We start from the raw sequence: 25,290 nt of genomic DNA on the forward strand, positions 1-25,290 counted from the left end.
GCCTTCAGTCTTTCCTAGCATCAGGGTCTTTTCCAATGAATCAGCTCTTTGCATCACGTGACCAAAGTATTAGAGCTTCAGCAACAGTCCTTCCAATGAATATCCAGGGCTTATTTCCTTTAGGATTGAATGGTTTAATATCCTCTCAAGAGTCTTCTCCAGCACCACAGTGCAAAAGCATCAATTCTTTGGCGCTCAGCCTTCTTTATGGTCCAACTTTTACATCTGTACATGACTACTGGAAAAACCATAGCTTTGACTATTCAGACATTTGTCAGAAAAGTGATGTCTCTGCTTTTTATTATGCTATCTAGGTTTGTCATAGCTTTTCTTCCAAGAAGCAAGAGTCTTTTAATTTCATGGCTGCTATCACTGCAGTGATTTTGGAGACCAAGAAAATAAAATCTTTCACTGCTTCCATTTTTTCCCTTTCTATTTGTAATAATATATTATTACATAGACATACTGGTATATATATTGATACCTATGCATGTGTACTTAATGCCTTCATCTTATGAACTCATATACAGATTATTATAGCATTCTTCTTACCATTTCTCAGCTAGATAGTCTGTTTGCAGCTCATGCTTTAAGCCAATTATGTTGTCTCTCTCTCTCCAAATCAAAGGATGCCCACTAAAGAAATATTATCTTTGCATAAGATTTAATTCTCATTGCTATCACCTACAAATTACTTATTTTAACTTATCTTCAATGTCTCATTTTTCATTTTAATCCTAACCTCTTACACTATGATCGATTAATTTTCTGGTCTAACAGTGGAAAACTCCATCTGTTTTTAGAATAAACGTTTAGGAGAGCTCAGGAATACTGTATCATAAGGAGATTTCTTCATATCACCAGTACTAGAGAGTTTTGTTAACTTGCAAACACATTTCTCAGGAGGGTTAAGACTCTGAGAGAGATTCTTAAAATGAAATCCTTAGACCAACAGCATCTGTGTTTCTCTGGGTCATATAAGGAACGAAACTTTTTCCGGCGTTCCCATTCTGTGTTACAAAACAAGCTCTTCAGGAGTTTCGCTTCAAGGAGTTAAAATCTGAGAACCCCTGCTCCAAGTCATTGTTAATTACCAATGCTTTCTTAGGTAAAGTCATTCTTAAGCACCTATGCTTTCTTGGGTAAAGGTGTCCCAAATTATTTGAGTTTTATTTGAGAAATTTTATTTCTCCTTGAGAAATGAAACAAGATACAGGAGTTTTAACGTAGCATGGAAGGGGTTGGGAGAAAGAGAGTCATGGGATAATTTAAGAAAATATTGTCATATTAGATAAAGGCACTGATAAACCAAAGACTTTTGCCTTCTAAACTTCTCACAGGGCCAACTCTAGTTGATGATAGGTTATAAGCTGGCTGATTTAACTACATTGAAAAGAAACTAATTGAAAATTCTGACAACTTAGACCTTTACTGAGATAGTAATTTCTTTACTAAATGACCTCTCTAAAGAAGTGTTAGTTCCCAGAATAATTCAGAGTTGGGAAAAGGTTTTAAAGTACAGTACCACTCACCCATACAGACCAAGGAGATAGAGAGTGGTCAACACTCTATTTTGATACCTCCCAGTCAGATCTGGTATCTGATGATGACCCAGTGATGTCCCCTTCTCTCTGATGGCAGATCAAGCTTCCTTTGGTCTCAGTCCCCAAGATTATATGTGAACTTTTTATCCAGCTGTTGGGAATTTCTCACGGCTGGCATCCCCTCCCTGCCAGGGACCCAAATTGTACTGCTTCATTCCATACTACTACTTGTGTTTCACTGTCTCTGGCCAGACTTTCTTGGTTATATACCCCTAAGAAACACTTATTCAGAATTCTTGATGCTGTCCTCAATCTCAGCAATGATACTTTCCTATCTATTGGAAGACATTGGTTGTCTAAATGAAAGAAAGAACAGTAATGACAGTAAATAAAGTTGAGTGCTCTACCATGTGTAAGACACTTGTAAATCACTTTGGAGTTGTTACCTGGATAGAATTTCACCCTGGTCCAGTTGTTCATCCACAAACTGCATCAATTTTCTGATGCCTGTCCCTCAGCCCCACACTTCCTCAGGGACTCATAACATATCCTGAGTTATGAAAATTTAGACTTGTTCAGAGAAACCTGTGATTTACCTGCACCATTATCCAAAAGTTCCAAAACTTCTGTTTCTCCAAATTTCGATTCAATGAAAGCAGTCACGTTGGCTCCAAGAATGGGTAAATACCCTTGTAGAATTTCTGCATAAACAATCAGTGGGCTGGGATAGCTGTTTGTATCTTTATTCATTTTAGCATTCACTGTGATTGGAGGCACAGAAGACTTTGCTGCCCGAGAATTTACTGTTATAGTCAATGTTTCTGAGCTTGCTTTTGCTTGAATATTGTAAGTCCACACACCCACCTAAAAATTCAATAAAATTGGAATAAGTATCCAACAGCAAGCTATTTTCTGTTTTCACACTATCTAACTCTAAACTATTAAGTATGTTACTGAATAAACATTGAGTTTATAGAGCTTTAAGAGTTTTGAGGGTAAAGAGGTAAGAGTTGAGGTAGTTTGGAAAGAATATCCTATTATCATGCCTGGTATCCAAAGTTTATGAAATCTCCACTGGTTAAAATAAGTTTTGGAAAGTTTGCCTTGATCTTGGACTTATCCTTAGATCTCAGAGTCTACAGACTCTATAACCTGGTGAAAAATGAAAGTGAAAGTCGCTCAGTCATGTCCGACTCTTTGCGACCCCATGGACAATAGTCCGTGGAATTCTCTAGGCCACAATATTGGAGTGGGTAGCCTTTCCCTTCTCTAGGGAATCTTCCCAACCCAGGGATCGAACCCAGGTCTCCTGCATTGCAGGCAGATTCTTTACCAGTTGAGCCACAAGAGAAGACTAAGAACATTGGAGTGGGTAGCCTATGCCTTCTCCAGCAGATCTTCCTGAGCCAGGAATCAAACTGGGGTCTCCTGCATTGTAGTCATATTCTTTATCAACTGAGTTATCAGGGAAGCTCCCCTATGATCTGGTATAAGAAATAGCTTTGTAGCTATCTACACAGCAAGCTGCACAGACTTACTACATTGTCCCCTCAAAGTTATCCTTAGCCATCTTAATTTTTTCCTTTCTCTTCCTTTCTTCTAATGCTTAAGTTCTTTTTTTTTCCCCTCTGTCACCAAAATTTTCAGGACCATACAGTCATATCAAGTACATTCTACTTTATCTTAATTTTGAAATGATGTATTGGCATCCATATTTATGATATCAAATTATGTATTTTCACCTGTAAAATTTGCGAGGAGGTCTAAAAATTAATTGCTTACCTTTGTAGCTCCTTTAATACTGAGATAGGCCATTTTGGAAGCTGAATCCACTATGAAAGTCCCCATTGATATTCCATTGGGATCAAAGAGGTAAATAGAGGGAAGTTGTTGTTTCCATGTGATGAGAAAGAACGTGTCCTTTCCCACAGTGCTATCAATTATTACAGTGCCATTCATCCAGTCATTACTGTTGAGTTTTAATCCCTTACTTTCAAGCTGTTTAAATATATAAAAAATCAATAACTGTAGAAGAGAGTAATTTTATGCTTTTCTTCTGTTTTACATATTTTAAAATTTCTGTCTTGAGAACAAACTTAAATATGGCATACCACTTTAGGCTTGCAATCTCTTTGAAAGCTAATTGGGATGACAGTTGTCAGTCAGAAAGTGTGGAAATATAGCTACTGAGGAGAGAACAGGGTATAATAAAAGCATTACAGCAGAACAGTAGGATTTACAGCTGGAGATATGGCCCTGTTATTATCTTCCCAGCTGTCTTGGTGAGCACCTACTCTAGGATTTAGCACTGAAGTGCTAAACTACCTCTCAGAAAATTAGTTCTGTGTGTGTATGTGTGTGTATTGCCCTCTGTTTACCATTTTTCTTGACTTAAAATAAGGTGCTCAGTCACTCAGTTGTTTCTGACTCTTTGTGACCCCATGGACTATAGCCCTACAGGCTCCTAGTCCATGGAATTCTCCGGATAAGAATACTGGAATGGATTGCCATTTCCTCCTCCAGGGGATCTTCCCCACCCAGGGATCCACCCAGCATCTCCTAAATTGGCAGGCAGATTATTTACCACTGAGCCACCTGGTGATGATATAGAACTCAAAACTTGTAACAACCAGATGATTTTTCTTGGTTAGGTCTAAATTCAAACATAAACACTCAAGGACTAGGAACTCTGACCTGAAGAGATTGCTGGGAGGCATCGATGTTCCCTGATGCAAGGGCTGCAAAAGCATCAATAAGGCCGTTGTTCTGGCCTTCATCTGAAGCATAAATATATTTTCCTCCTAAAATATAAATACATTAACTAGGTTGCTTTTCAGAAAATAAGTGCTTTTCACATTTTAGTGATTAAGGCAATGTCAGGGTAAACAAAACCATAGTTTCAGTATGTATTATAAAAATAAACCCAAATCAGGTAGGTATAAAGATTATCTCTGAAATGTTACCTTAAAAATGTCATAACTGGGAGGTAAGCTACCTTTAAACTCCACTAATAGAAATCTTTCTGGTTTAAATGCATCAACTAACTAAAGAATGTGAAAGGTGATGTTATAATTTCATGAACTAAAGCTCACAGGATCACATAACCTTTAGGAGAATTATTCACTTTAATGATTATTTAAGATACAGTTCTAACCATATCAGCTTTCAAGTTTTCCTGCCAGAGTGGGTCAGAATCAGAAAGGTTAAAGAGATTTCATATTGAAGCAAAGAGATTTCATATTGAAGCATTCTGACAAAATTTGGCAATGAGCAGATAAAAAAATGATAAGCAATAGAGACAAGTTTAAAAACAATATTTTTGGAGGGATATTTAGGACAGAAATACTTTACAATGGCTATAAAATTACTTCAAAATGATGGGAGTTTGTACAATTAAGCATTAAAAAGCAAGTGTTTGTATGATAACATTAGAGGTCAATTCAATACAATAATTGATTTTTATAATGTTATAAATTATGTATTCTCTACTATGTTTAAGAAGGCACTGAACACATGTAGTCCATTTTCTTCACATGTCTCTGTCTGTAAGATAGTAGTTATTTTACATTTGATCTAGAAACCTTGTTATTACTATATTTATAGCCTGAGCTTCTGTTAAACCCACCCCTTAACTTCCAGTCTATTCTCTAGTCTCATGTATTTCTCACTATCTTTCAATGTGGCTTGCATTGTCACCCCAACATGCTTTATATTCTCTGTCATTCTTTTTTCTTCCAGAGAAAGCAAACAAATTGATAAATGTCTAGCTCCTCATCTCTCATGCCTTGTTTCCCTGACTCTATTCAAAGCTGAGAGAATCAATGACTCCATCTGCTCACATGGTGTTTGACACCTATGTATGTCTCTTGTTATGGAGGAGTGTTATCCGACTATGCTTTTCTGATTAGCAGTGTTTTTTGTCTCTCGGGACTGTTGGCACCTTGAGATCATTTCTGGTTTAACTCTGATCCCGAGCTCCTGGCAAAGCACCTGCAGAGTAGGAGCTTAAGAGAACTTGTTGAATTGTCAGCCTCTACATTTATATATTGCTATCAAAGGATGTATGTCATATTTTACCTGTTGCAGTGCTCATCTCTTTGACTGCTTCAGCAGCATCTGGTCCAAGAGCAATAAAATGAATGATGGCTCCACTTTGTTCCACTTTCTCAATACAAGACTTTGCAGTGCTGTCCTCCCCGTCCGTCAGCAGCACTATTTCAGATCCATCTATTTGGAAGCCAGCGTTTCTAATTGCCTACAAATATAATCAGAGCATTATTACAGGTGATCTTAGGTCAACTAGGCCTGGGAGAGATTAGGATAAAATGGACATAGAAAATAGTGTGCAGAAAAGAGGAGACAGCTTCATTTTTAAATCAAAGGATCTGTAATCACAATGCTAGGGGAATTTAAACAGGACTTTTTATTTTCTCTCCACCCACTGTAGGAAATATTTGCTCAGATGAAGTTATGTGGGAGTAGGGGTATGGAAAATCCTACTTGAGTTCAATGACTATGATATCACATTCTGTGGCACTCAGGAAAATCAGACACCAAGCATATAATGGCATTAAATATTTTTCTGCTTCTTTGGTTCTGTATGCAGCTAGATGCATTAAGAGTTCACCTCAACATTTTTAAAGACGCTGTTGGTTCCAAATTAGGGTATCCTCAGTATGCTAATAAACAAAAGATATGGAAAGTTCTACACAGGTTAAAAATCTTGTTATATAATTTTTAATTAATCTCTAATAGTCACAAGCACATAACTAAGCATATTAATGGTGCTAGGAGAATATATGACTTACTGAGAATGCGTCCTATTTATGATTTGAACCATTTCCTATAAAGCTAAACAGTTTGAAACACAGAGTTTTGAATCTAGGCACCCATAAGAAAGGATAAAGAGAATTTATCCCAGGAAGGCAACTGTATTTCATCTTCTTTGACAGCTTTATTGGAAGTGGCTTCTTGATGCATCATTTTGAGAAACCGAGTCCAGTCCAAGAGGAAAAAAAATGATAGGCTATCAGTGGCTTTCCTGAACTTGTAGTGGAGATGTGTATATGTTTACAAAGAAGGGTTTACAATGTAAAAATTCTTACTAATGCTGGTGTCAGGATACAATGTGACCAGTCTTGTTTCAATTTTTGCAGGTGTTGAGGCAAAGAATGACGGTTATATATAATTTTCAGTTCAGTCAGTTCAGTCGCTCAGTTGTGTCAGACTCTTTGTGACCCCATGGACTACAGCATACCAGGCTTCCCTGTCCATCATTAACTCTCGGAGCTTGCTCAATTCATGTCCATCAAGTCGGTGATATCATCCAACCATCTCATCCTCTGTAGACCACTTCTCCTCCCGCCTTCAATCTTTCCCAGCATCAGGGTCTTTTCAGTTCTTCACATCAGGGGGCCTAAGTGTTAGAGCTTCAGCATCAGCATCAGTTCTTCCAATTAATATTCAGGACAGATTTCTTTTAGGATTGACTGGTTTCATCTTCTTGCAGTCCAAGGGACTTCAAAGCATCAATTCTTCAGTGCTCAACTTTATAGTCCAACTATCCCATCCATACATGACTACTGGAAAACCATAGCTTTGACTAGATGGACCTTCTTTGGGAAAGTAATGTCTCTGCTTTTTAATATGCTGTCTAGGTTGGTTATAGCTTTTCTTTGAAGGAGCAAGTGTCTTCTAATTTCATGGCTGTAGTCACCATCTGCAGTGATTTTCAGTTCAGTCAGTTCAGTTCAGTCGCTCAGTCATGTCCAACTCTTTGTGACCCCATGAATCGCAGCACACCAGGCCTCCCTGTCCATCACCAACTCCTGGAGATCACTCAAACTCACGTCCATCGAGTCGGTGATGCCATCCAGCCATCTCATCCTCTGTCGTCCTCTTCTCCTCCCGCCTCCAATCTCTCCCAGCATCAGAGTCTTTTCCAATGAGTCAACTCTTCGCATGAGATGGCCAAAGTACTGGAGTTTCAGCTTTAGCATCATTCCTTCCAAAGAACACCCAGGGCTGATCTCCTTTAGAATGGACTGGTTGGGTCTCCTTGCAGTCCAAGGGACTCAAGAGTCTTCTCCAACACCACAGTTTAAAAGCATCAATTCTTCAGTGCTCAGCTTTCTTCACAGTCCAACTTGCAGTTATTTTGGAGCCCCCCCAAATAAAGTCTCTCACTCTTTCCATTGTTCCCCTATCTATTTGCCATGCAGCGATGGGACCAGATGCCATGATCTTAGTTTTCTGAATGTATATTTTTAATATATGTGAAATATGGCTCAATGTATACTAGAACTAAATTAAAATTTAGGAAATGTTTTCATGAATTATAGCATTTATACAGCATCCCCATCACACCCCCCCCTACACATTCGGGAACAAATGAAGATTTAAAGATGAAGCAGAGTTCTCTGTCCTTCATGTCTCCCTTGTATTATTTTATTCACTGAACACTTGCAGTGTGTTATTCACTGTACTGACTGATGGGGATTCAGCAGGAACTACATGGATTTTGTATTCATGGAAATAATTACATTTAAAGATATTTATTGGGAGTTGGGTGAGAGACTGGGGAAACATAGAGATGATTGGCAAAGGCAAAACTAATATAATCAATAAAGAGAAACTATAATATTAAACTGCTACCATTTACTGAAATTTGCTGTGAGTTAAATGTGTTTTACACATTTTGTAATTTAATCCAACTCCAAACTCTCAACCTGTCCCTAGATTACTACTCTACTACCAGTCTTAATCCTTACATTTTATTTGATATAGGGTAACCAGAGGCATCTTCCCAAAATATGAATTAATTATGTCTTTTGTGCTTAAAGCCCTCTGTTGTGTTTAAAATACAAACCTCATCATATTTTTTGAGGGTTTGAAGAATATAGCCATTTTCTACCTGGCAATTACATTTCATTCCCCCTACTTACCAAATCCCAGTGTCACTGGCTTCTGTCATTTCTTAAATAATTCAGTTTTTTGTTCACCTCATTCCCAAGGGACTTTGCCCTTTTCATTCTACCTGAATGGCTGGCTCCTTCTCATCCTTCAAATCTTAGCTTAACCATCACCCTTCAGATAGATCCCCTCTTCTAAAGTAGGCTTTGTCCCTCTTTTCCCTCTTACTTAACCACATCACATTTGTTTGGTCACTTCACAAGACTATCTCTACAACCTTCAGTTAAAAAAAATTGATAGATTTATCTGTATATTATCTGTTCCCAATAAATTAACATGTGAGATTTGCTTCTTACATGAATACATGTTAATAAATTAAAATATATTATGGTTACTCCCTACAATAAATATGTATTGAATAAATTAAACATGAACAACCCTACAGGCTAACATTCATACTCAATTTTATTGATGAGGTAATTAAAAGCTAGTGAGGTGAAGAATGCTTAGGGTAAGAAATCTGGTAAGTGATTATTGGAGTATGAACCCAGACTTCATGTTAGAAAACTATACTAAAATGCCATTAATTCATAAAACAGGGACATTCGATAGAGTTGGAAGTAGCAGGAAAAGCTGCATGAAGGAGCAAGGATTTTGAAGAATGGATAGAATTTTGGCATGCAAATACAGAAAAGAAGCATTTTACATAGGGGCTTGGAGAACAATGTGTGCTGTAAATTGGTTGATGCATAGAGTATTGGTAAGGGAGAACTGAAAAAAAAAGGCTGGCAAGAGAGGTGAGGGCAAGCTTATCATAGAATGAGAAGCTGTTAAATAACATCACACTGAGAAATTCAGACTTTATCTTATGGACTGTGAAGGGACATGTTTTCTATGCAGGAAAATGATGCAACTGATATTAATTTTGAGCTCAAGGTGACCATTTGGATAAAAATAAGATTTGTAATAATAATTAATGTGAATTATATGTTTACTATGTAGTATAATGACTATTGTCCTAAGTACAAACATTTATTATTTTGCTTAAGTCTCATAATAATCCTATAAGTGAAGTGTTCTTATTTTCCTATATTTTATACATAAGGCTAATTTCCAAGGAGGCTGAAGACTGTGCCTAGATCACATGGCTAGTAAGTAGTATAGTCAGTACTCTGATGATGTCACAACTCATGTTATGACCAGTATTCCTTACCCTAAGTATGATTAACAGTTTTTGCTACATCTGGAACTTGGACAGATAAACATTAGTTTCCCTAACTGAATATAACAGAAGCTAAAATGAGGATTGCTCTGAAGGAGAATCATACCATATAACTTGCTTCATTGCTTAAAATTGGATGACTCTTGCTACTCAAGCCCTCTTATTTAATTAACATTCCTTGAGCACTGACTGCTGCATGGTAATAAGACAAAGTCTCTGACCTCATTGGGCTTATACTACAGTGAAACTGTAATAGTCATTTATTTACCCATTACTTTGCTCATCAATTTCTTTTAATAAAAAGATGGGCAAGTGAATTTCTCTATATGATTAGTTTTCTACTTTTTAGAATTAGTTATGTTAAAATTAGGGAGCAAGTATGAGGAGCATCACTTAACATAAAAATGTTCTAGTAATAAACAAAGTATATTTGAAGTATGGTTTTCACCTGAAATCCTGATTCAATTCCACTGCAGATGGAAGTTCCTCCACTAGCAACTGTAGGTAAACTTTCCAAGAGCTTTCTTCGTTCACTGCTGCTTATGATTTGGATTAGATTACTTTTGATGGAGGCAGAACTATCAAAGTGCACCATCCCCACCCAAGATCCATTTTCGACAGTCTGCAGCAGGAAATGTTGGGCCGCTTGGTTCATTCGATTTAGACGATTAGAAACCTGAATAAAAATGGGTAATAAAAACAAGTAATTTTTGACCAGAAAGTAATAGAAGATCACATAAAATGAGTGAACAGACTTTGTTGTTAAAGGTTTTCTATCAATAGTAATTGATGTTATTAAAGAAAGCAAATATTTTCAATTGATAAAATTAAAAATACAGTTCTGTTTATTATGTAATACATGGTGGTTTGATTGCTAAGTTGTGTCCGACTCTTTTGCAACTCCATGAACTGTAGCCTGCCAGGCTCTTCTGCCCATGGGATTCTCCAGGAAAGAATACTGGAGTGGTTTACCATTTCCTTCTCCAGGGAATCTTCCTAACCCAGGGACTGAACCCGCATCTCTTGTATTGCAGGTGGTCTCCTGCATTACAGGTGGATTCTTTACCCACTGAGCCACCTGGGAAGCCTTATGTAATACATATGTATAGTATATTAAGGAACACAGGTTTTTAACTAGAGCTGATTCTTGGCTTCTAAGCACCTAAATTAGAGGTATAGAGTAAGGTGGAGATTGGGTTGGAATTGGGGGGGTGATGACTCAAATGTTAGAGACTGCTTGATTACTCCCGGGATCCTCTGTTCCAGTTGTATCAAGATGAAACTACTCCCCAGGTCCTATAATATCAATATCAAACCAGACCATCATGGACTCCAACTAGAGAATGAAATCTCTCCATCCTCTGGCCACCTGACTAACCAAAAGATGAAATTTATTCTAAATTCCACCTTGCCCATTTCTGCTTCTACACCTAACCACACCCCACCACATTTCCACTAATGGATTAACTGTAATTGGTTCTCTGGTAACCCATTAGGATTCAAGTCCTTATTTTCTAGGTGAATACCCTAGGGTGTACACCTTTTCATGCATTGGTCTTTTCCAGTCCCTCAATACCAATTGACCTGTGGCACCTGTTCCCAACACATGCCCAAGTTTCCCTCTGAACTGCTTAGAAGCAAATTACAGAGAGGAACTTCTTCTATAATACATCCCCATCTTAGCGGGTTGTGTCTACCATTTTGCTTTACCTTTAAACTTGACTATACCTGCACCCTGTCTAGGGAAAACTGCTCATCTTCTTTCCCAGTTAAGAATCTCATCTCTCCCCAGGGACTCTTCCTAAAACATTGTTATGTGGTGAGGTCTAGCACTCTGATGTGCTTTCTGAAACCCTGTAGTGCTGTGGATTATTTCAGCTAGCTGTATCATCCTCTGCCATTTCCACTAACTCATCAACCCCCATTTGTTGAATACGTTATTCCTGATCTTCAGCATGCTTTATTCTGCCTCAAATGTGCCATCCTTTTGACACATTCCATCTGCTCATTTATAGTCCATTCATTTCAACAATTATTTATTGAATGCCTACATGTGATAAACCATATTCTAGACAAAAGGACACAAAGATGAAAAAGACTACTTCAAGTCCTAGGAGACCTGGTTCCTAGATAAGATGGTTTCAAGTCCGAGAGGTATTCATAGAATAGTGGGAGAAAAATGTGTAATTTCAATATAATATATAGTAATAAGGGGAACCCTGATGACTCAACAGGTAAAGAATTTGCCTGCAATGCATGAGACACAGGAGACATGGGTTCAATCCCTGGATCAAGAAGATCCCCTGGAGGAGAAAATGGCACTCCAGTATTCTTGCCTGGAAAATCCCATGGATGGAGGAGCCTACAGTTCATGGGGTCACAAAGAATCGGACATGACTGAGTGACTAAACACACACCCAGGTCACTGTGAAAGAACTACAGAAGTGCCCTTAGCCCAGCCTTGAAAACCAGCTCATGTCCTGGACAAAGTGGATACCTACGCCAAATATTGAAATATAATTAAGTATTAATTCATGATGGGGAAGAGAGTGAGATCTTTCTTTATTCATCTGTGAACTTTTCAAGGATATGGATCTCTATTCCTAAAGCCTAGTACAAGCCTAGTACCATTCTCTTAATGTAGTAGGAGGAATGAATGACTGAATCTGGCCATATCTTCTTGATAGTGATGCTTTTTGTCTGTGTATTTGAGCATAAGGAGGTCATTCCTATAGAGAGTTTAAATAAGAGAAACATGTTAAGAATCCTCCTGGTTGATCTTGTTCCTTGATTTGGAATGTAGTTTGGAAGCTCTGAATTCACTCTTTCTTCATGCCTGTCAAGTATTTTCAATAGGTAAAGGGAGTAAGATTAGGAAATAATTACACATTTCAATCTCCAGTTCTGATCCTGCAACAAAAGCTTTACTAAAGACTTAAAAGTTCTCCTCAATAAACTATCCATTTTCTGGGAAAGAAAATTCTTGGATTGGGTCCTTCTAACTCTTATTACCATCCTTCTTTCTTGATAATGTTCATTGCCCCTCTTGAGGTCAAGATCACAGGAGGTGACAGTACTTAGGCCACCATGCATTTTAGAAGAACCCAGGTGCAGGTAGCAGTCAGAATGTTCTTAGACATTCAATCACTGCCCTGTCCCTACATCCAGGAAAAATGGGCCCATGAACTCACCGCCATGCTTCCAGACTTATCGAGAACTAAGCACACAATTCTTTCGCTGATCTTTAGCAAGGAGAAGACAGGTGGAGGGGGTGGTGCCAACATAGCTGTTGTGTTTTTAAAATCCGCAGAATTGCTGATCACCTCCCATGTGCTTCTGTAATTGCACATTTTGTTTTGTAGAGTCGGAGCTTCTTGGTTATGGTTTTTTTCATTACAGAATTCAGTGACCTAAAAGGTTAATATTATAAAATGAAAAAAAATTGTATGGGGTGCATTTAAAAACTCACCAACAGATCTGAAAAAATTAAAAACCTTTTCTTTAAAAATGCTTATTGAATGAAATATGATTTAAGGGAGGAAACGTCTTAGTAAGGCAGATTTTCAATAATAATAAGTAACACTACTTGAGTGCTTACTATGTGCCAGCCAATGTTCAAAGAATTCTATAATAATACATGTAATCCCTCAGGTCACCTGCATAGATAATTTATAAACATGATAGCAAGTCCTCTGATTGTAAATGTATCAACACAAACTGAAGTAATGATAGTTTGGTATACTTACAGAATCAATACCTTGCATAAACATTATGGATGTCTTTTCAGTTTGATCTTTATCAGGGAAGAATTGACAATTTTTTTCATACAGTTTTGTCTTGGAATCAATTCTGCATTCCCTATTTGTTACACAGCTGCCTCCTTCACACATATACACTCTATTTAAGCCAGTAATACTCGTGGAACACCTGAAAATATGTGACAGTTAGTCTTTGAGGGAATCTAATTGTTAAAATTTTTATAAAATATTAAGTGGTCTTCTTGTCAAGGTTGTTAATAACGGTCTTTATCAAGATTTTTATTCTTATTTGTATACCACACACATCCTATTTTGACAGCAAAGTTTAAGGGTTCCCACCAGGCAGCTTATTTGTTCTACAAGAAATTTTTGAGGGAAATTTGAAGTAGAATCTCCTGTCTATGCAAAGGGTGAGTCCACTGGAATTAAATCTTCTGTTGTCCCACTTATAGTAGTGACTGTAGGCTCCCTTTTTCCAAACATCTCTCCCAGTAACCTTGTGATGGTAAATATGTTGAAGGAATCTGGAAAAGGCATCTCATGAAATCATTTACTCTTGGTACCACTTTAGCCTAAGACTTTTTGTGTATTCCTCACTCAAAGAAATTTTCTTCAAAAGAATGAAATGTTGCATAGCTCCAAGTGTTTATTCAAGGAGCATTTTTATGCAAAGTGAAATGTGGCTAGAAGGAAAGACTAGGGTTCTGCCAAGGCCAGTAAAAAATAGTAGAGGAATTTTAGACATGTGTCTTATTGCATGGAATTTGCAGCAAGTGCCAGTGATTGCACCAAATATGTTGTAATGTTAGTGTAGCTTATCTTTTCAGTGTGTTCCAGTCCAAATTAAAGAAGCAAAGACTAGATTTTAGTCAGTAGTTTTGTAAGTCTTCTAAATATGTCTATGCCTCTATTGCCCCCAAACTCAGTAAACTTACGTTACCTATGTTTAACAACTTATAACTCAGTTGGTAAAGAATCCGCCTGCAATGCAGGAAACCCTGGTTCAATTCCTGAATCAGGAAGATCCACTGGAGAAGGGATAGCCTACCCACTATAGTCTTCTTGGGCTTCCCTTGTGGCTCAGCTGATAAAGAATCTGCCTGCAATGCGGGAGATCTGGGTTAGGTCCCTAGGTCGGAAAGATCCCCTGGAGAAGGGAAAGGCTACCCACTCCAGTATTCTGGACTGGAGAATTCCATGGACAAGTCAGACATGACTGAGCAACTTTCACTTTCACATGTTAACAACCATGATGAATATTCTGTAGCAGAGACTAGGCTTTTAGGAGAGTATGACCTAAACAAAGAGCTTCCCAGGTGGCACTAGTGGTAAAGAACCCGCCTGCCAAAGCAGGAGACGTAAGAGACACGGATTCGATCCCTGGATTGGGATGATCCCCTAGAGAAAGAAGGGCACAATACATTCCAGTATTTTCCCCTGGAGAATCCCATGGACAGAAGAGCCTGGCAAGCTACCGTCCATAGTTTGGCAAAGGGTCAGACACGACTGAAGTGACTTAGCATGCATGCATAATCTAAACAAATGTTATCAAAATAATAATCTTTGAAATATGCGTCCTAAAGCTTGGTGCTATGGTGCTGAGGAAGAATCTTCACTGAAATTTGTGAAAATTTCAAATTTCATTTGAAATTTCACATTTTTTAATAAGTCCCCATCCCGAAGCAGGGCATCTAAGATTGATTAAGCAGCTGGCACCCAATTTTACATTTATTACCCCACATATTCTGTTCTCTTGATCTCATAAGCAAGAGGATTGTCTATGTTAAGTGTGATGCTTCACAGGTATTGTAACACAAACTTTATTAATCTCAAGAAATTTCTCCTTGGCTCTTTGAAGCTGGTTGATTTCCTACTCAGCTGGCATTCTCCACTACTTGTTTTTTCATTCTTTTGTAGTGTAAATAATTTTTACCTCCTAGAACATAGTACAACCCTTCACATAGAGCATTTACTTAGCACAAATGAGTTCCAGCAGCTATGGTAGAGAGGTATAAAAATAAATCAACTTGACTGCCAGATGGTCTTGAATCTATGTGTATTTTAAATAGACAAGCAGTTTCTTTCAGGTACATTTTCTTAAAAAACCAAAAAGTTCTGTTTTGTGATATGGCATTCATTACCTGTGTTGGGACAATAATGAAAGAAAGGCTTTTAAAGGAATCAGTCTAAGGAAAATAAGTTACTGCCAGCAGTAATTTAAAAATGTAAATAGTCATGCCTTGTTGCTTCAATTTTCCTTGACTTTGCTCTGTAGAAAGGCTCATCATCATTGTACTCATCAAATACTCCCCAGCGGAGATGGGCCCACTCATGAACAAGCAGTCTACCTGTGGGAAAATATTTCAAATCCATGATTATATTTTAAGTGACATAACTTGTCCCTCATATTTTAATAAAAAATTTTAAATCCAGAATATTTAAATAGTTGCTAGCATTTGTATTTTGTTTATAAAACACATATTATATTACATTTCATTGGATTAATTATATCATTTCAGCATATTATTTTTTATTCCACATCTGTTAAGTCAACAAACCATTTACTATGTATATGCTAAGGGCAGAACAGTTTGAACTCTGAGTTTTGGTTCTTGGGGGTCAAAAAGTCTTAGATATTACCGTGGTTTTTTAGCCCTACAAAAGTTACTTCTACCACAGAATAAACATATATAAAACACGTCTATGGTATTGAAATTTCATGAAGGTGCAACTTTTAACTGCATAATTGCGTATAAAACTGAATAATTTAAAAATGTCTACATATGCTTGTTAAGGGTTGATAATGAAAAAAAGGTTGAAAAACACTGCTGTAGACAAAATATAATTTGAGGATATCTAAAAGGCAACGCCAAAGAGCGCTCAAACTACCGCACGATTGCACTCATCTCACACGCTAGTAAAGTAATGCTCAAAATTCTCTAAGCCAAGCTTCAGCAATCTGTGAACCGTGAACTTCCTGATGTTCAAGCTGGTTTTAGAAAAGGCAGAGGAACCAGAGATCAAATTGCCAACATCTGCTGGATCATGGAAAAAGCAAGAGAGTTCCAGAAAAACATCTATTTCTGCTTTATTGACTATGCCAAAGCCTTTGACTGTGTGGATCACAATAAACTGTGGAAAATTCTGCAAGAGATGGGAATACCAGACCACCTGACCTGCCTCATGAGAAATTTGTATGCAAGTCAGGAAGCAACAGTTAGAACTGGTCATGGAACAACAGACTGGTTCCAAATGGGAAAAGGAGTACACAAGGCTGTATATTGTCACCCTGTTTATTTAACTTATATGCAGAGTACCTCATGAGAAACGCTGGACGGGAAGAAACACAAGCTGGAATCAAGATTGCTGGGAGAAATCTCAATAACCTCAGATATGCAGATGACACCACCCTTATGGCAGAAAGTGAAGAGGAACTAAAAAGCCTCTTGATGAAGGTGAAAGAGGAGAGTGAAAAAGTTGGCTTAAAAGCTCAACATTCAGAAAACGAAGATCATGGCATCCGGTCCCATGAGTTCATGGGAAATAGATGGGGAAACAGTGGAAACAGTGTCAGACTTTATTTTTGAGGGCTCCAAAATCACTACAGATGGTGACTGCAGCCATGAAATTAAAAGACGCTTACTCCTTGGAAGGAAAGTTATGACCAACCTAGATAGCATATTCAAAAGCAGAGACATTACTTTGCCAACAAAGGTTTGTCTAGTCAAGGCTATGGTTTTTCCTGTGGTCATGTATGGATGTGAGAGTTGGACTGTGAAGAAGGCTGAGCACCGAAGAATTGATGCTTTTGAACTGTGGTGTTGGAGAAGACTCTTGAGAGTCCCTTGGACTGCAAGGAGATCCAACCAGTCCATTCTGAAGGAGATCAGCCCTGGGATTTCTTTGGAAGGACTGATGCTAAAGCTGAAACTCCAGTACTTTGGCCACCTCATGCGAAGAGTTGACTCATTGGAAAAGACTCTGATGCTGGGAGGGATTGGGGGCAGGAGGAGAAGGGGACGACAGAGGATGAGATGGCTGGATGGCATCACTGACTCAATGGACATGAATCTGAGTAAACCAGGAGTTGGTGATGGACAGGGAGGCCTGGCATGCTGCAGTCCCTGGGGTCGCAAAGAATCGGACATGACTGAGTGACTGAACTGAACTGAATAAGGTGATTAATTTACAGTAGTTAGCACATATAAGCATTAATTAAATGAAAACAATTATTTTAAATTATATATATTCAGCACTGTACTAGATATTAGCAAATACAGATATGAGTAAGATAGAGTCCTTGAGTAGGATAAGGTTCTAGAGAGTGAGTCAGAACTAAACTTTTTTTCCCTAAGAGTTTCAGGATTAATAGAAGCATAAAGGTTAAATCCAAGCTTGAAATGCACAAAGAAGAATAAGTACATTTTTGTTTTAGCAATATTAGGAAAAACTTTAGTGGAAATTGAAATGGAGAAGTAGAATTTGAAAATGTAGTCTGGTCCACTACAATATGTGTTTCTCCAACTATAGTGACCTCATGAGACATGAAAATAGGAGGAAAATAGCACCAGTATAAAGAAGTCATGTTTCTTCTTTCAGCCTCTGCTAATCATGTGTGTTCCTCATACCAGCAGTGTCCGCATCACTTGGGAGCTGACAAGACACATAGAATGTTGTGCCTACTCTAGACCTAATGACTCAGAATTTGGTTATTATTAATAACAAGACCCCTAAATTACTACTCTACACATTAAAGTTTAAAAACATTGTTTTTAGGTTTCTTAGCCAAATGGTGCTAATGAGTGAGCATGAATTATTTATATCCTTCAGTGTGGGAAGAAAAAGCTCTCATATCGACTGTGATAGAAATTTGGTGAATTTTAAGAAAATTCATATCTGCCTGCATCTCTGGTTCCTTTTTTAGGAACAGTCCACGTCAGATTGACTTTCTTTTCAGCTCATGGCTGGTTGCCTGGCTCCCATGGTTTCCTCAATTTGTTGAAAGAATAGAATTCAGGTACTCTGACCACACATGGGCTGTGGTGTGCTGTGCTTAGTCGCTCAGTGGTATCCAACTCTTTGTGACCCCATGGACTGTAGCCTGCCAGGCTCCTCTGTCCATGGGGATTCTCCAGACAAGAATACTGGAGTGAGTTGCCATGTCCTCCTCCAGGGGATCTTCCCAACCCAGGGATTTAACCCAGGTCTCCCATATTGCAGGTGGATTCTTTACTGTCTGAATCACCAGGGAACCCCAAGAATACTGGAGTGGGTAGCCTATCCCTTCTCCAGGGCACCACATATACAAAAGGGTAATTATGTGAGGTGATGATATGTTAATTAGCTCAACCATGGTAACAATTTTACTATGTATGTGTATGTGAAATCATTGTGTTATACATCTTAATTATATATAATTGTTATTAAAAAGCAGTTCCTCTGACTTAGAATTCCATTCCTATCTCAATTATTGGCTCAGCTCCTACTATCCCTGTTCTTACTCCAATAGTATTTCACTGTGTGTGTGTGTGTGTGTGTGTGTGTGTGTGTGTACTAGTGTCTGCTTTGGAGGCAGCTTCTAGACACACTGAACTGCTGCTTGAGGGTCCAGAAACTCTTTCCAGGGAACTATTGTTTTGCTGTTATCATTTTTATTACAAATTGCATAGATTTTGAAGTTTCTTCATCTTATTTCCTCCCAAAGCCCTGTGGTTTTTAAGGCATTGTTTTCCAGAATTTGAGTTTTCCCACAAATGTATGTATCCCCCGATATGTATCACTTTATGGGAGAAATATTTGTCTAAGAAAGAGGGGGAAACTGTCAGTTATGGGATGAGGCAAGCTGAGGAGTGTCGGAAAAGAATAAGAGCTCCAGTGGGGGCATTATTTTTAAAACTGAAAAAAATAAATAAATAAAATAAAACTGAAGAAAATCTTCGTCTTCTAAGACAGGTGGAGATGGAAGGAGATGTATGTGGACATGAGTTTGGAAGTAGAAAGGTAGAAGGTAGGGGCTTCTACTTTCTCAATCAAGGCATTCATTAACTTATAAGGTGGAAAAGATTGGTTATTGGTCTTAAGAAAAGTGATAGATATTTAGAACAACTGTTAGGGGGAATGAGCAAGATGAGAGGAAGCAAGTCCAATCATTGTTGAGTAGATTTGAGAGCTTCATTGACCTTGTGAAACGTGTTTTTTAAAACAATACCAATTAGTTTTATAATTTTCTTTCACAATCTTGGAAAGATACTACAAGAGTCAAAAGAAACTGCCTAGAAATTCAGTATGGAGAAATGGCAAGTTGAATAAAACATAAGGATAAAAATGGTAAGAGAGTGGTGCTATTTACGCTAGTAGGTGACATGACTGACTTTGCTGGACACGCCAAGTAGAAAAGAAACTATATCTAGACAGGCACAAGGGACTAAAGGTGCCAAGTACAACAAACATGGTCAGATCAAATTAAGGGGGAGAGGTAAGGCTGGGATGGGATGGATGATGGGGCTTTAGGATAGAGGTGGAGAACAAGTCCAGAAAGTGTCGAGGACAAGGATTGACTTGTTTGACAAAGATAAAAGACTAAATAATGTTCATTGAAGGGGCAGTGCAAGAGGAAAAGGTGGCTCTGGGGAGTGCAAATTTAAGAAGTCTTTTATTGATTAGTGATGAGTTGGACACTGCTTTGACAGTGATTTTCATTTTCATCTGAAATATAATGTGCTTTAGTTCATTTCAAACAGTGATCTTAACTCTTAGATTGAACTAGATGAAGTTGTCATTTTCATAGGTAAAAATGATCACTTATAAGCAAGTTCATCCGGTTCAAAGAATGGGTTGAATAATAATGTCAGCAGCTACCAGCCTATTCGTGTTTTCTCTTGGCCAGGAACTGTCATCTTGGCCCTTTTGATATTGCCTTGCATCTGCCTTTCATGGAGGTGGCATGTGATTAATATCCAGCAATGGAGAACTGAAAAATTAAAATCTAAAATGTGTTCCTAAAGCAAAAAATTTATCATGGCTGTCCCATATTCAAATTTCTGTAGAAACCATACTGAGTACACTTAACAAGAATTATCTAGTTTAATGTTTCCAACAATTCTATAAGGCAGGAGCAGCTCCTCTATTCATCATTTTTAAAGGAAATAAGTACAGAAAGTCTTGGTCATTTGTCCAAGGTCACACATAGAGGAGTGACCTTGGAGTTGGGATTTAAGCCTACGAGGCTTGTATACTGAACATGGATATAAATCTACATGTTGGAATCATTGCAAAATATTTGTTTTAACCAAAATTCATACCTGATGGTCCAAATTCATTTTGCTTGTTTCCAAGTACAAAGTCAGGAGTGAAATGAATATATTCTCCTTTTTCTTCACAGGCTGTGAATTGCTTAGTATATGGTTCATCTCTACCTGGGAGTGTAGGTGGAGCAACTCTAACATCAGCCTGAGAACATTTAAAAAGGTGTTTAAAAGATCAGAATAGAAATTATAACATTTGTCTGAAAAATTCTGAAATGATTAATTAACATCAAATTTGAGAAGCAGCAGAGAAAATATTTTTAAGAAATGCCTTTTGATTCTTACATGTTCGTAGCTTTCATGTTTTGGCCTCTTGTGTTGAGTGATGCTCTTCCAGTTCTCTGGAATTAATATTGATACATTTTTGAAAAAAAATCTCTTTTCCGTGGCTTCAAACAGGTAAGTAGATGCATCAATCACCATGTTCTGTTATTATAGGAAAAAAGAGAAGTTAGGCTGGCCAAGGGACAGTAGACTAAATGAACAGGCATTCATCACAGGCATTTTCTCACCTTTAGTCATTACAAAAAGAGCAACTGACTGGTGAGTAGGGTTTCGGATTCAAAAATCAAAATCTGTCATCGTCAGTTCAGAATTATGACTTAATTTGCACATTTAACAGCTTTCAGTCTTCTATAATCCTACATCAAAAGGCAAATACTTATGTTTACATTTTGAGGAATTGATTAATATGATAAAGGGCATGGACTTTGGAAGCAGCTAGACTTGGTTTTAATGCCAGCTTAAGCCTCTTGCTATTAAAATTTGACTGGTTTATGTGACTGCTTTGAATCTCAGCCTTCTTATTTATTTCATATACTCTTACAACCTATCTGTAAGGATAGCATAAACATGAAATGAGTTATAAATAAGTATTCTACACAAGGTAGTCATAAAACTCATTGATACCATCACTATTATAATTACTAGTAAGGAACAGCCTTACCTGATGCAAATTGAGAAAAACAGTTTATATGGATGGGTCATAGAAGAAGTTTTCACTACCTCCCAGGAGAGGCAGTTGGGTTGGGATCACAGGGAGTGGAGTAATGGAAAAGTTCATAGGAGAGGCAGAGCCTTTTTAGGCAGAGCTTCTTGCTCTGCCATAAAGGTGAAAATAATATACATTATATTATTAGTATCTTTATATTATTAGTATCCCAAACCCAAAAATGTTAGGATTAATAAGAGAAATAGTTCCTCAAAAGAGCTTATTATCTAGTGGAGGAAATAGATGGTTGAAAGGTTCTTTGGTGATTTATTCTACATGATCAAATCCACTGAAAAATTGAGGAATACTGGGTTCTGGATGATGATGTTACCCTATTCATGTTGCTGGCAAACAGCACAGTCTACAGTATTTTTTATTTGAAAATATCTCCTCCTTTTCAATTCTTCCTGACCTAAGACCAGAATATAACTCTTCAGAAATTCCAAGGATTTCTTCCTTTTTCTCTGGAAGATGGTCTAGTGTGCTCTTAGTGTACTGAAGAGATCATTAAAGTGATTAGGCTCTGAGCAGGGATCAGCCAGAAGCCAGAGTACAGAGAACTGAAGACCAGAGGACTGGCTGGTGGTGTGACAAGGTCTTTACAGAGCTCCCAAAGTAGGTTGGAAGTTACTTTTCAATTGATTATAATTATATTTTTCCAAGTATTCAAGCAAAAACCCATGAAGTTTCTGACTTCTACTTTCCCTCAACCCTTCTCTATCCTACACATCTAAACTATCAGCATATTTCTCCATAATACTCTTAGAAAATGTCCAGGGTCACAGCACATTAATGATCTCTCCCGCAATATCTCCATTCCTATTCACCATCACTTTTCATCTGCTGCAGCTTCCTACTAATGTCCCTTGACACCTCTATGCTCACAACTTATACAAGATGGGTGATAAGTGGAAGCCCTGTAGAGAGTGTCCTCAACGCTGCCATCAGAGTGATCTCAGAATAAGCAAGCTAGAGCACACCCGACCTCTGCTCAGATCCTTCTGTGGATTTCATCTCACTCGAAGTAAAAGCCCAAATCTTTCCAGTGGTCTGGGCCCTGTGACCTCTCCAACTTCAGCTCTCCTCAGTCTTCTTCCTGCTCATTCACAGTTGTTTCCTTGGTCACATCAAACATGCTGTCACCTCCATGCCACTGCAACTGCTGTCCCCTCCCCAGATTTTCAGTGAGTCTTCCCTCACAAATCTCAGGCCTCTGCCCAGATATCACATCTAGTGAGACATTTTCTGACCACCCTGCATGGAAGAGTAACCCACATTCTCTCCCTACCCCAGCTCTGCAAAGACTGCCTGTTTCCCTTTGCTGATTTATTTTACTACATAGCAACTTACTACTACAGACTTGTTTACATTGATTTTATATTATTATCTGTATCATCTGAAGAGAGTATATACTGAAAGAGATCAGGAGCTTTAAGAAAATTCACTGCTTTCTCACCTGGAATGCCATAAGCAAGCATTTAATAAATCATTGTTTAAAGAACAGACAAGTCCAATGGCTAATTTACAGATAGGAAACAGAGGAGGATCACATGTGCTGATGACCAGCAAGCAAACTGGGTTCTGAGCCAGGAATCAGTCAGAAGCTAGGGTACAGAAAACTGAAGATCCAGAGGACTGGCTAGGAGTGTGGAAGAGGACTTAAGAGATGTCCTAAATTAGACCGAAGATTACTTCATCACTGGCCTAAAGCAGATGAAATAATTTTCTACCTAAGTATGTTCCCTAAGAATGTCTCTCCTCTCTCTTTGTTTTGGATCTCAATTTAGATCTCAATCAGTTGTTTTCTGCTTAAAGTGATGACTCTCTATGTCCCTTTGAGTGTATCTGGCATATAGTAAATTGAATTGCAGTACAGTTTGGGAAAATAAGATCACTGCATACAGTTTTGTGGGCTGCGAAATGTACAAGTCCACAGGATTCAATTTATTTTGTAGTCTTGTAATGCTATATAGCTGTCTTGGGTAGTGGTGTGTTTATAAAGTCATGGAGGGATTTCAAATACCCTATATCAGGTGACTTTGATACCTTGGGGCCTGCTGGAGTGGCTAATAATGGTTCTCAGAGGCTTCCATGCAGAATTTTATAATATTACATCTAAATTCCTTCTCAGAATTCCTATAATATCCTAGTTGGATCAAAGAAGATTAAGATATTAATGTTTCAAAAAAGAGTACTCTTAAACCCAAAAGACACATGAATAAAAGGAATAAGGAAAGTTGACAATTGAAACTCAGGTCATAAATTATGAATCAATTCAACATATCTTACTATGGTCAGATAGTATCCCAAGAATAAGAGTCTGTTCACCCTTTACAAAAAGTGGTTTTTGTTATCTTGTATAAACTGGATCTCAAATCCAGATCTAGCAGCCTTCAAAACCCATGTGCAGGATCTCAGCTCTGATTGTACTATTTAACTTGACCTTGGGAAAATTATTTCCTTTTCCAAATCCCAGTTTTCCCTTCTATATAGTGTGGATGAGAGTATTTCACAAGGTTGTCTGAAAATATCAATGTAAGGACTTTGTAGAAGACTCAGAGAATGCCAGAAAACATTCTTCTAATCTAAGAATGTCTGCTAAACATTGAACTTTTACATTCAATAGAGAACCATTTTAACAAATGTTTTGCCCCTACAAACAATTCTTCCAAATACTGTTTCCTGAGCTTCAGTTAGTTTTGATACTGATCAACCAGATACTAAAAAGCTATCATTCACAATCAATTATATTAACTGCTACTCAAGCCTGTGTTCATCAGTAAATTAATCTTTGTATTTTCCTGGAATTCAAAATGTACCAGTAAGTAAATACTGCTGTGCTTAAGATTATACAGAATGAATGATAAATGGCAGCTACAATATCACCTGCTCACGATTCAGGTCAAGCTCATCAGCTTCTGATGGATAAAAACACCCATGGAGAAAGCAGAAAGTGAGAATTTAAGGAAACAATAGTTAAGGAGTTAAATATAAGGAGTTAGTAAATGTTGAGGTGAGTGACAGGGAGAATTAATTTACATGGCTGTAACACCAGTCTCTTTATTACATGGAACGTTAATGTTGGATGAAACAATAGATATAAGAGTCTTTGGTTCACTCCTGGAAACTTTCTCTTGTCTACCCACTCTTCCGAGTGAACTCAGTTACTCTCATGGCTTGAAATCTCATCTACACACTGATGACTCCCAAGTTTTTATCTCTCCCTAGATTTCCTCCTTGAATTCAGATTCATATCTCCATCCATATGGATATCTAATGGGCTTCCCAGGTGGCGCTAGTGGTAAAGAACCCGCCTGTCAATACAGGAGACATAAAAGACTCAGGTTAGATCCCTGGGTGGGGAAGACCCCTAGAGAAAGAAATGGCAAAAGCATCTCAAATTCAAAATTTTGCAAACTAACTTCTGATCTCCCAGCCACGAAATTTTCTCCTCTTAAGTCTTTCCCTTCTCAATCAATAATAATACCACCCTTCCAAGTGTTCAGACCAAAACCCTTGAAGTCTTCTGTGACTTTTATTTTTCCCTCTTCCCTTCCCC

The 25,290-nt window shown here is 37.9% G+C and overlaps 1 protein-coding gene across 1 annotated transcript in view; it reads right to left on the reverse strand.

Annotated features, from left to right (window-relative positions):
* The window catches only part of CLCA4 (chloride channel accessory 4), a 30,467-nt gene that overhangs the window by 3,033 nt on the left and 2,144 nt on the right, over positions 1 to 25,290 (reverse strand). The window contains exons 2-11 of the mRNA XM_006080483.4: positions 21,026 to 21,166; positions 20,738 to 20,885; positions 15,676 to 15,784; positions 13,425 to 13,605; positions 12,870 to 13,088; positions 10,127 to 10,354; positions 5,622 to 5,799; positions 4,239 to 4,345; positions 3,327 to 3,542; positions 2,141 to 2,408 (exon numbers count right to left, since the gene is read on the reverse strand). Of these exons, the coding sequence (XP_006080545.2) occupies positions 2,141 to 2,408; positions 3,327 to 3,542; positions 4,239 to 4,345; positions 5,622 to 5,799; positions 10,127 to 10,354; positions 12,870 to 13,088; positions 13,425 to 13,605; positions 15,676 to 15,784; positions 20,738 to 20,885; positions 21,026 to 21,166 (1,795 nt within the window). The remainder of the gene's footprint in view (positions 1 to 2,140; positions 2,409 to 3,326; positions 3,543 to 4,238; positions 4,346 to 5,621; positions 5,800 to 10,126; positions 10,355 to 12,869; positions 13,089 to 13,424; positions 13,606 to 15,675; positions 15,785 to 20,737; positions 20,886 to 21,025; positions 21,167 to 25,290) is intronic.

Source organism: Bubalus bubalis, chromosome 6, assembly GCF_019923935.1.
Source record: "Bubalus bubalis isolate 160015118507 breed Murrah chromosome 6, NDDB_SH_1, whole genome shotgun sequence".
Classification (NCBI taxonomy): domain Eukaryota; kingdom Metazoa; phylum Chordata; class Mammalia; order Artiodactyla; family Bovidae; genus Bubalus; species Bubalus bubalis.